Source organism: Gymnodraco acuticeps, unplaced genomic scaffold, assembly GCF_902827175.1.
Source record: "Gymnodraco acuticeps unplaced genomic scaffold, fGymAcu1.1, whole genome shotgun sequence".
Lineage (NCBI taxonomy): Eukaryota > Metazoa > Chordata > Actinopteri > Perciformes > Bathydraconidae > Gymnodraco > Gymnodraco acuticeps.
This window is the reverse complement of record NW_022992129.1, coordinates 420,827-433,138: the sequence shown is the minus strand read 5'-3', so window position 1 is coordinate 433,138 and position 12,312 is coordinate 420,827. Positions and strand designations below refer to the sequence as shown.

At 41.0% G+C, this 12,312-nt stretch overlaps 2 protein-coding genes across 2 annotated transcripts; both read left to right on the top strand.

The window, feature by feature from the left end:
• Window positions 1-104: 104 nt before the first annotated feature.
• LOC117538126 (gamma-crystallin M3-like) lies at window positions 105-926 on the top strand. The gene is made up of 3 exons (XM_034203669.1): window positions 105-143; window positions 291-533; window positions 633-926. The coding sequence occupies exons 1-3, from the start codon at window positions 114-116 to the stop codon at window positions 906-908; spliced, it is 549 nt and encodes a 182-aa protein (XP_034059560.1). The 5' UTR covers window positions 105-113; the 3' UTR covers window positions 909-926.
• Window positions 927-7,997: 7,071 nt separating this feature from the next.
• On the top strand, window positions 7,998-8,930 carry LOC117538110 (gamma-crystallin M3-like). The gene is made up of 3 exons (XM_034203649.1): window positions 7,998-8,009; window positions 8,327-8,569; window positions 8,655-8,930. The coding sequence occupies exons 1-3, from the start codon at window positions 7,998-8,000 to the stop codon at window positions 8,928-8,930; spliced, it is 531 nt and encodes a 176-aa protein (XP_034059540.1).
• Window positions 8,931-12,312: the final 3,382 nt, after the last annotated feature.

Sequence of the window (12,312 nt, the reverse complement as noted above, 5' to 3'; positions counted from 1 at the left end):
TTGAACAATGGGGGCCCACCAACTCTGTAGTGTTTGGGCAGGTATAAAAGCTAGAGTTAAATGACACAGGACAGCAGTACAGCAGTAGCAACAGCAGCAGCTCATCTACAATTATGTCCACCACTGACATGAGCATGGGAAAGGTAGGCTCCAGGTCGATTTCTTACATTATACACCAATATTGCAAATGTTGTTATTCAAACAGAGTGTACAAAAGGCTTTCTAGATACAATTGTGTCAATACTTTCACTGCATACCAAAAGTATTTCTAATGGATCCATGATTTTCAGATTATCTTCTACGAGGAGAAGAACTTCCAGGGTCGTTCCCATGAGTGCATGAGCGACTGCGCTGACATGTCCTCCTACCTGAGCAGGAGCCAGTCCTGCAGGGTGGAGAGCGGCTGCTTCATGGTCTACGACCGCAACAACTACATGGGAAACCAGTTCTTCATGAGGAGGGGCGAGTACTCCGACTACATGAGCATGATGGGAATGAGGGAAAGCATCAAGTCTTGCCGTATGATCCCCATGGTAGGTATTTAGCAACATATTGTGATTCTTCTACATGTGACAACCCTCACAAAACTTGATATAAATATATTGATTTGTTTGAATCCTTTCCAACAACAGCACAGAGGCCAGTTCAGGATGAAGATCTACGAGAAGGAGAACTTTGGTGGTCAGAGTCACGAGATGATGGAGGACTGTGACAACATCATGGAGCGTTACCACATGAACGAGTGCCAGTCCTGCAACGTGATGGACGGTCACTGGCTGATGTACGAGCAGGCCCAATTTAGAGGCAAGATGATGTACATGAGGCCCGGAGAGTACAGGAACTTCAGGGAGATGGGCATGAGCGGCCAGAGGTTCATGAGCATGAGGCGTATCACTGATATGTGCTAGAAATGTTCTATCTTGAAATAAAACATTTAAGATAAAACCTGTGGCTTTTTTCCTGTTTTATTTCATTAAAAAAATATGAAGTTATGTAAAACAATAGCAATAAACAATGAGGATTAATAATGACAATCAAAAAATAAAAAGGTGTTTAAACCAAGAACTTTTTTGTTGAATTATAATGAGAATAAAAATGCTATGATACCATAGACACAGCACATTGCAAACATTTACATAATCAGTAATAATGAAAGGGAATAGATTATTAATTGATGTAAAAAATCCTGCAGATATTCTGCAAGAACAATCTAAAATTATAAAATCCAAACTAAGCTAATTGGAATATTATTACAGCTGTTTTATTACAACTGGGATATGCTATTAACTAACTTTGTTTTCCTATGAGATACTGTATAAAGAAGACTGAGTTTACTATGTGACACGTCTTGTCGGTAATTATGATCACAGCAAAAAGCAGTAATTTTTAGTCCTGAAAAAGATCACGTAAAGCTCTGTTCAATAATATTTTGTATTATTCTTTTGCATTTTATTTTTATTTTTAATTTCCTTATTTAAAAAGGTGGGGTAGGTAAGTTTGAGAAACCGGCTCGAGATACACTTTGTGTTATATTCCATGGAATGCTCTTAACATCCCGATAGCAATGAATATCTTAAGTGCTTTGACAAAAAATCCATTAAAAAATGTCATCTGTGGAAGCCGTAGTACTGTAAAAAGCACGACCAATCATTTTAGCCGGCCCGGCTTAAATAACTGGATGGCCTACCTGCCTGTCAGCCTTCCATCTGTGCACAAACTTATCTCGTGCCGTCATTGGTCATGTGCGCGTTTGTGTGTGTTGGAGGAGGGGCTCTGTAAGGAAGTGGCAGATTTCTTCCGGCTGTGTATTTTCAAATTCTAGCGCACTCGAGCTGGATTCTCCAAAATTACCTACCCACCTTTAAGCCAGATAAAAGATTTGTTTTTGATTTAAATCATATTTAGAAGAAAGACCTGGACTAGAAGGCAGCATAAAATACCATGAATAAAATGCAAACAATTTACATGATCATGTATTTTTGAAAAAAAAAAGTATAAAACAGTATCAAGTCAAGATGCAAAAACAGGTATAGGTCCTAATCTTAGAGGAAATAAAATAAAGACAATACCTAGATATATAGTTCACTTTTTACATGTTGACTTCTTTGCAGTGGGTAAAGTATAATACACCATACTAGAATCAACTTATGTTGCCTTGTAATGTAAAAAGTATATCTAGTTTCATTGCAAACAAACCAACTTCTATCCAACTTGAAGCATGCATTGTAAAATAAGGTCAATTACTTTAACTATGCATATGATAACACGACATGTCGATGTTATGTGTGTACAAATTAGTCAAAATATAAAGTTATCCCATAATGTTTTCTAAAACAAAGTGTCATAAATTCCACAGGTATTTTCTGGGTCCTTGATAGAAATAATGCAGACAATTAAAATAGCAGCAGCGCCTTGGTAGGAACACTTGAGATAATTGATGTTCAACATTATTATTTAAAACTGTTTTTAGTGTCACTCCAGTCTGATCATAATGATAACAAAGAAATCCATACTATACCTTATGTTACGACCCCCTCCACTCCACTAGGGGTCTGTCTTTGTGTTCTGCTTGCTGGCTCTTGTTTGTGTTTCAAGTGATCAACCTGAGGAGCCACACCTGGGCCGTCGACATAAAAGGCCAACATCAACCCATACTGCCCTCTCACTCTTCTGTTGGACACGGCCGCGTCTTTGTTTCTGCACATTTTCACACACCCATACACGCAATCATTACTGATAACTGGCTTCCATGTTTATTAGGTTTCTTTGAAGACCTTTGGTTTTGGTTATAGTAAATAAATACGCTTTTCTTACACTTAACTTGTCTGGTCTCCCATCTTTGTTGCAGCACATGAGCCAGGACGTAACAAATGGGGACTCGTCCGACTGACATTGTTTCTAATTCTGTAGTGCAGCCATCTTTGTCTGCTTGTTAGTGGATTGAAGGGCTGAGACTGATTACAGGAATCAGATCAGCTGTAACTTGATAGGCAGGTGCACCTCGTTGTGTGCATGCTGGTTGTTTGGGATACATGGACAAGTGTGGTGAGTAGATGTTTGTTTTTGTTGGATAATGTAAGCAGTTGTAATGAAATGCAGGTGGGTAGTGTTTTTGTTTTTCGTCGCTAAGCTCGTTATATTGGTGATCTTTGTAGCCAATTTTTGGTGGTCCTGTGAGTGTCTCTCACTTCTGTCCCTGTAGGCTTCAGAACGGATTCCCTTTGGAATTCGTTGGGGGGTTTTAGTGTGGTGTGGACGTGGTTAGAGCCATTAGTTCGGGAGCACGTCCAAAGATGCGGGTGGAGTTTCCAATTGCTGGTTGCTTTACCGGGCTTGTGGGTTTCAGTGCATAAATACCCACCATAAGTAGCACCTGAAGACTAGGGGGGAGTTTAGGTAGTTCTGTTTGGTTTGGTAGATAGAGGGACATGACTGCTGTTATCTGTGTATGTGCTAGTTGAGATCGGCTGCAAATGTGTTAAGTGAGTTTACAATGTTTACATGAGTGTTTGTTATCTGTCTCGCCGTAGTTAAATAATGTTGGTGTTTTGCTGTTGGTAGCTTAATCCTGGAAAACCGTTTGGCTTTATTGGTTCTAAAACAAGTCTGGGTTGTGGGATGCTACAGTGGTTATTGTGGAAGTAAGTAGGAGGGAAGTGCAAAATGGTAATTTGTTGGAAGTGTCTGCAAGTGGTTATTTAGACCTGTAAGCTTCGGGAACATAAGCGTTGCAGTTCATGCCTTGGTTGGGTGAGCTTTGCGTAGTTTGGTTCCCTCTTTGTGCTGTGCTTCTGAGGAAGACTTGGTTGGCTAGTGAGCCGTTTGTTTCAAAGGAAGCTTTGGTTTGACGCTTATGTTGATTCTAGTTTGTGATAGCTAGAATCTTGGTGAAGGCAAGCTTTGTCTAGCTGCAGGTAATTTGTCGGATACTGTTGAATGTTTATCTGTTTTTGGACCTCCTGTTAATGCTCTTCCATGCATGGCCCATCATCCATCTCTTCAGTGTGTGTTCTCTCTGATCTCCATCTTTCCTGTGAACTCTTAAAAAGCTTCCTTACCCCTAGATTCCACCGGGTCCGTCTGCGTCGTGTTACGGCGTTCGCAAAGATCGCGGCCACTCTAGTCAATGGGTGCTATTCCACCAGACGCGCCGCGTCCCAGAGGCGCCGGGCAGAAGTGGACCGGTCAGAGCATCCGGCCCATCCCCAAAATAAACTACATTTGCAGACCCTATCCCTCCGTAGTCTTTCAAGTAGGAGGGAAAATGCCAGCGTTCTCCTCCGGTTTAAAGGCACTGTGTAAATTAATTAATTATATATAGAATAATTATGATGAATGCATTTTTTTACCACTAAAATACAACACATCTTTGATTCATGTCGTTTATAACTGGAATATTAGATGTATTATTAACTTTGTCTGTACAAAAGTAGCCTGTCCAGGAAATATGCGCAAATCAACAAAAACTGCGAGCCGGCAGGCAAGACGCTCCGCTTCTGAAACGTGCCCGGTAGGGTATGACGCTGGACCAAAACCGCGGCGCAGCCGTGACGTGACGCAGACGGACCCGGTGGAATCGAGGGGTTAGGCGCCGATATTGCGGGGTTTCATCTCTTAAAAGGTTTCTTCAGGCACTAGAGTTGCTGGGTTGGAAAATGCAGACTGGGTGAAAACCGATATGAAATTCAAACCGGTCAGTATGGAACATGTATGTCGTTTTGAACCTTGTATTTAAATATTATTCTGTTTTGGTTGCTATATTTGGACGGTGTTCCTAGGGGGAACCCCTTTTTTAAGGGGGGGGGGGGGGGTGATACGACACCCTCCACTCCACTAGGGGTCTCTTTGTGTTCTGCTTGCTGGCTCTTGTTTGCGTTTCAGGTGATCAACCTGAGAAGCCACACCTGGGCCGTCGACATAAAAGGCCAACACCAACCCATACTGCCCTCTCACTCTTCTGTTGGACACGGCTGCGTCTTTGTCTCTGCACGTTTTCACACACCAGGCCCGGTTCCAGAACAAAATGACTCAGGGTGCATCTGAGATTAGAGAGGGTGCAGTGGTAAAGTGCTATTTTTGGTAGCGGGGAGTGGACCTAACACCCTCTAGGGCAGGGGTGGCCAACCAGTCAGAGGTTAAGAGCCACATTTTTTCTATGTTACTGCAAAGAGCCACATCAAACACACTGATACCGCTTGTTTCAGCTTTTTGTTTTCTGGAGACAAGATTTCAACCACGTCACTGATGCATTTTTGTGGCATTGGGATATATATTTTTTAAATCCTCTGGAGCAGAGAGAGGAGCTGTGGATTATTGTTATTGATTAATGCATCAGTGTTTCTTAGGGTCAAAAACACTAAACTCACAACTTGAAATGAAAGCGTTTAGTTTATTTAATAAAAGAGCACATGTTCAATGTGAAAAGTGACAGTAGTTATAGATTATTTGCAATTTGGTGCTATAAAATATATTTAAAAAAAAAAAATTATATATATTTTTTAAACACCTTGAATTTCAGGGGGTGCGCGGGGCTCCGTTGGCAGGGTGCAGCGCCCCTCCAAGACAATGGTAGGGGAAACACTGGATAATGTTTAATCAATGATAGGTTTTCCCCCCCTCAAAGGTGATTGGTTCACTGCATCGAAGGTATTATTGTGATTGGCTCTTGGGCCACATCAAAATTAGACGCGCTGGCATCCTCTCATACTGACACCTGACACCACACATACACACGTAGGGAGAGCCGGGACGAAAGTAACACGGGACGAAAGTAACGGAGCGATTTTATCCGAGCCCAAACAACTTTGACCGGCCAAATTACGTCAGAATTATCAGCATTCGATACTTAACAGACCTACTAAATATTAGGTTTAACTCTGAGGAGTAGTGTTGTCACGATACCAACATTTTGGTTTCGATACCAAGTCAAGAATTGCGATTCCGATTATTTTTCGATACTTTTCTTAAAAAAAGGGAAACAGTCTTAAATGTAATTATTGTTCTTTATTTCACACCAGAACCATAACACAAACTTTTAAACAATGAGAACAATAAATAAAATAAATGACAAGAATTCGTATTAAATAAAATTAATACATGTCTTACAGACAGGCCGAGGCGCAGCGGCAGTTGCACTCCCACTTGCAGCCATGCTTCTCGTTTTCTCACATGCTCTGGCAGCTAGCGCGTGCACGAGAGAGGGGAGGGACTTAGAGCGTGCTTGAGAAGGGAGGGGCTGCAGGCACGGCTGCAGTGCAGGGAGTGGAAGCAGAGCGCTGAACACACACGGCTCTTATTAAACAGCGCTTTCTCACCGGAGTACTTTTCTCCGTCATTCTTAAAGTACCGATACTAATGAAACGGAGGAATCGTAACGTTTTTAACGGCAGGGTATTGCGGTACCTTTCAAGTATTGGTACACCGTGCAACACTAGTCAGGAGTCAGTGTCTCTCCCCCAAACTCACACATATAAAATTCGATATGAACTGAAGAGCCGCATGAAACTAGGCAAAGAGCCGCATGCGGCTCGAGAGCCGCGGGTTGGCCACCCCTGCTCTAGGGGCCTCACCTCCGCTAGGAGGGGCCGAGGGCATGCTCCCCCGGGAAGATTTTATTTTACATATTGAAGTTAAAAGTATCAACCTGGTGCAACATTAAGAGATCTATGTGCTCTTTGCTTGATTCATGCCTTCCCAGTCCCTTATCACGTAGCCTATAAGTGCATGGCGCCAGTTGTAGTAGCCAGTTGTGGTGAAGGCATCGGACTTACTTGAACCGAAATGTCTACATGCATAGCAGAAGATGGCATCTTTTTTACATGAATATTCCAGCTAATCTCTGTTTTGAAACCATGAGCTGCAAAATGAGCGCCTTACCCCACTGTACAGGCGAGTTGGGTGCTTTTTTTAAATATACCTGGGCAGGATCTGTTTTGCCGAGGTCCTCTGGCACTTGCGGGCCGCTGAGGAGTGGCGGCGTTTGGGGCAACGAAGACGGCTGCGGCTGCTCCGCCTACGTGGGAGAGGCGGGCAAAGCCGGCGAGTCGGCCGTTAGTGTCCACGACAGTGGCCGCGGGTAACGTAATGTCCCCATGATCTGAAATGTTATTACCTGCAGTAGATGCAGTGTTACTGCTGGCGATAAGGGCTGGTTGTTTTAACCATGTTCTGATGTCCATCACTGACTGCTGTGTAAGCACTTTGCAGATGACGAACGCGCAGCGGCACAGGTCACGCACACCTGACATAATAACGTTACCGTTTAAATTAACCAAATAAATGCAGCAGACAATGTTATTTAACCACAATTACAATTTATTTTATTTCAACTAAATTCTTCTTCTTACTATTATTATTATTACTACTATTATTATTATTATTATTATTTTATATGTAATATCTTTCACTTTTTTTTTTTTTGTACTTTTTTTTTTTTTTTTTAAATGAGGGTGCATAACGACTCAACTGAGGGTGCAATGCACCCTTATGCACCCCCGTAGAACCGGGCCTGTCACACACCCATACACGCAATCATTACTGATAACTGACTTCCATGTTTATTAGGTTTCTGTGAAGACCTTTGGTTTTGGTTATAGTAAATAAATACGCTTTTCTTACACTTAACTTGTCTGGTCTCCCATCTTGGTTGCAGCCTATGAGCCAGGCCGTAACACCTTAAAAAGATTCAAAGATGTACAAACATCTCTGCCCCCAGCTGTTAATTCTCAACCAAACAAATTGAATCATTCAGTCAAAGTAATCACTATTTTAAATCACAGACACATAAGCCCTTTTATCTGGAATGATAGTGCCTGTGGGAGGACGTATAATAAATCCTTTCCCATCAGCATTCACAAACAGAGAGTCTAACATTGCATGCTGCTGACTCATGGGTTCCATACAATGGTGCCGTCGATTGTTTGGATGCCACGTTAGGTATAAAAAAGGCTTAAATCCCGGATAGGAATGCTATAGCATCAGTCAATACATCAGCCACCATGCACGGCAAGGTGAGTGTATCATGGATAGATTTATTTATGATTCTCTATCAATGTTAGCACACATTCAGTTCTTGTCTTTGCTTCATTGTTTTTATATGTCATGTATAGTTATGTAAGTGCTTTGAGCACTAGGAAAAGCGTTTTATAAATGTAATGTATTATTATTATAGTTGAGTGCATAGAAAGGGAGCATAGATGCATCCTTTTTTGCACTATTACCACACTAAGATAATGATTACATACTAAGCTGTTTACATCAGGGTTGTTTTTAATTTACCATCCACCTTGATGTAATACTAAACTGTAATTGCTCTGTTGGATTCTAGATCATCTTCTACGAGGACAAGAACTTCCAGGGTCGCTCCTATGAGACCAGCAGCGACTGCGCTGACATGGCCTCCCACCTGAGCAGGTGTCACTCCTGCAAGGTGGAGAGCGGCTGCTTCATGGTCTACGACCGCACCAACTACATGGGAAACCAGTACTTCATGAAGAGGGGCGAGTACTCTGACTACCAGCGTATGATGGGTTTCGGTGACTGCATCAGGTCTTGTCGGATGATCCCCATGGTATGATATCATGAAATTCTGCATTTCTCATGAGGAGCTAAATTATCATTCGAGACGACTAACTCAATATATATACTCTTTACAGCACAAAGGGTCCTACAAAGTGAGGATCTACGAGAGCGAGAACTTTGGTGGTCAGATGAATGAGGTAAATGAGGACTGTGACAACATCCAGGACCGTTGTCATATGTCTGACTGCCAGTCCTGCAACGTGATGGACGGCCACTGGCTGATGTACGAGCAGCCCCAGTTCAGAGGCAAGATGATGTACCTGAGGCCCGGAGAGTACAAGAGCTTCAGGGACATGGGATATGATGCAATGAGATTCAGCTCCATCAGACGCATTACTGACTCCTGTTAGTTTTACAAATGAATTGGTTTTCGTTCAACAAAACTTTGAAATAAAAGAAATCCATATATAACCTGGCGTATGCAATCTTTATTGTTAATAATATTTTAATTGTACATTATGTCTGATTTGAATGCAACTGTTAAATACAAAATAGAAAAAAGAGATGTATATTATAGATAATTATTTTGCTTATTCATTGGTTCCGTTATCTTCTTTATCCATCATATACAACCTCATATTTTCACCTTAAGAAGTTAATGCAAATACATAAATATATTTCTGAAATGTTTTTTTTAGGGGTTGAAAAATGTTTCACATAAAAAATGTTTCACATAAAAAAAAGATATACCACGATATAGCCTTACTTAGGAAGGAGTTAAGTCATGGCACAGTTTTTGTTACATAGAATTTCATAATTTGAGTGGTGCAGGACACATTCCACATCAGTCATGTGGATCCGAATAAGGGTTAGCAATTGAAAGCAGACAACGTTGTCTCAATTAAAATGGTGCGGTTCACTTTACATAGACTGGGAGTTTAACATGATGTCAATATTTAAGAAGCCAGTGCAAATAAAGTCGTCTCTGGAAGGCTTCTCAGTAACAGGGTTCCTGCAGGTTTCACTAACTCAAATGTAAGACTTTTGAAGACCAATTTGAATAGAATGTGAGACCTATTTCACGGCAAGAAAGTATGAAGAATAATTGCTAGGAAAGAAGAAATACATCCCATAATTACTTACAAAGTAAATGTATTCATGTTCAACATAAGAACGATGACTGAAAATAACATCATAACAGTACACTGAACTGTGTTAGCCAAAAAGTGTGTGTGCGCGCGCGTGCGTGCGCGTGTGTGTGTCAAGAGCTATAGTCAGAGCTCTGCTGTATTCATGCTGTTGTATTTTGTTTGCAAAAGGTGCAGCGGGCTTCAAACACATTCCCCTCCACTGGTTTCAACCAAGCACTAAATTCGATGTTTTTCAACCAAATACGATTGAACTTACACTTCCCCATAATTATTTGTAAGTAGATTCAAAGACTTTTTAGGCCTTAAATTCTGATTATCAAATGTAAGACTTTTTTTCGAAGATACGTAATTTCTGACTTCCGCTAGCTGAAGCTTGGTTGCTAGCTGGGTGTTCTCCGATAAGGGGCCGGGGGCAACAAAGTTAATGATTACTGGTTCCATGTTGATTTAATTCAATACAAATTGTTGGGGGGGAACTGAAAGGCTCTTACCGTACTGGCTTACTTTGCAGCCCGGACATTTCCCCCAAAACACATTTAGACACGATCGCAACACAGAATTACCTTTCAATCCGATCATTTTTAAGACCTTCTAAACCCTATTTAAGACTTTTTAGGCCTTAAATTCTGATTATCAAATGTAAGACTTGTTAAGACCCCGCAGGAACCCTGAGTAAGTAATTTATAAGTGCAATAAAATCAAAGAGCATTTAATGTATTTTAGATCCATATCAAATTATCTATACTTGACTTTTCCACTAATTTATTCGCTTTAGCTCTGGGCAGAAAGGAAATCTAATTACATGTGGCAGTTTAAGGTTCTTACTACCATCACATGCAATTCTTCATTGAGTAGCATTATCTGCAACATCTTCACTGAGTGAATTAAGCAATCCGTCAGCCTCCTACTCTGCCAGTTAGTGCTGCTTTGTGTTTTTCCTTTGAAGATTGCCTGCAGGTAAAGACGGAGCCATTTAAAGGAGACCTATCATGCTATATTTAAATGATATAGTGTATGACCATACCTATATAAGGTATATTTATACATTTTATTTTTCAAATTACCAAACAGATCATTTTTTAGCCATGCCTCGTTTCGCTCATTTTCGCTCTATTCCAAGCCTGTCTTTGAAAATTCTGAGCAGCAGCTGACCACGCCCCCCTGCAGAAGAGCGGGGCATGAGCCGGTGAGAGTCACGTTATCATGCTTGCTGTGATTACGAGTGTGGAATAAACATGTCATCTCAGAGCAATGCATGTGTTCAAGCATATTATCAATTTGATCCAAAGACTGACCCTGAAGCAGCGGAGGTTTTGGTGGAGGTGCAAAGATCTCGGTTGCAGCAGGACGTTTCTGAATGGTTAGTTGATAAGCTGTTGTCCCTATTTATTTTACTCTGTTACGATGCGTGCTACTTATTCCGTTCATATTTTGGCTAATTAGCAAGAATGCAATGTGTACAGTTTATAACTTAGAGTTTGTAACGCAAAAACAGCAATACATATATATATATATATATATATATATTTATAAAGGGAGACATTCATATTTTCAGCATATATACAATGGCCTCATTGCGTTTATTAATAGTTTACAGTCCTTTTCTTCCAACATCGTGCAACAACCGTTGGAAAGTTCAATAACTTAGGGTGATAAAAAGTATAACTCCAACAACACCTCAGTTGTCAGCAATGTGTGTAGTTTCATGTGTTTTTAAAAGCTCAGTTATTGACTTCTTTCTACAGGTGTACATGTGCAAATTGCGCCACGATGCCTTCTGAACGGAGAATGTGCTGCATGGAGATACCACAGGTAACATTTTTGATAGCTTCACTAAGTTGTCTGTTTAGAGAATACATTTTTCACATGTCATTCAATATATGTTTATCACACTAGGTGTCAAGACGGATGCAGGAACTTGAGGACTCTGTAACTTGTATGGTGGACCATCCTGGATTGGAGCCTGTGTGCCTGAATGTGTTCTCCCTGCAGAATGCATTGAATATTTACAGAGCTGAACATGGTGGACTACAGTTGAGGCAAATAGAGCAGTGAGTGGTTTGTTTGTTTTGACTGAAATTGTAAAACGAATGCCAATATTGTTCATGGAAATAAATACTGGTGTATATGGCTTTATGCAATCTTTCATTCTGTCATTGTACATGTACTATTATATACTACACAACAATGGCATAACACACCCATGTGTACGACAACAAAAGTCCACATACAACCTTATGCTTTTGAAATCTGAATATTCTTTACCCATCCAAACATGAATAATCACGACACATTTGATATCAACTCGGAACTTTATTGTCAAAATCAACGGTTCTTTGAACCCATAAAAAAAAACTAAATGTACTTGTATTTTGTATAAATGACACTAAATATTTTTTTGTAATGATTTCAGGCGTCACAGGTATCTAGCCTACAGAAGCTTTGCGAGCTGGTGCTGGGGCTTCCTTGGACGCAGGATCAGAGTGGTGATTCCGGCCTGCGTTGTCCTCAGGGAGGCAGGAGTTTCCTGATCCGCAAAATGTCGATGTTGGGTTCAGACAGCAGCCAAATTGAACCGTGTAGCATACCCGGCGATGACCTCCTCCCTGTCAGGTCGCTCATAATGGTGCAGGGTCGACAA

Coding starts and splice junctions, on each gene's coding strand:
- LOC117538126 (XM_034203669.1), top strand. CDS start 114: ATGTCCACCACTGACATGAGCATGGGAAAG. Junction 144..290: donor CTGACATGAGCATGGGAAAG/GTAGGCTCCAGG, acceptor CATGATTTTCAG/ATTATCTTCTACGAGGAGAA. Junction 534..632: donor CTTGCCGTATGATCCCCATG/GTAGGTATTTAG, acceptor TTCCAACAACAG/CACAGAGGCCAGTTCAGGAT.
- LOC117538110 (XM_034203649.1), top strand. Junction 8,570..8,654: donor CTTGTCGGATGATCCCCATG/GTATGATATCAT, acceptor TACTCTTTACAG/CACAAAGGGTCCTACAAAGT.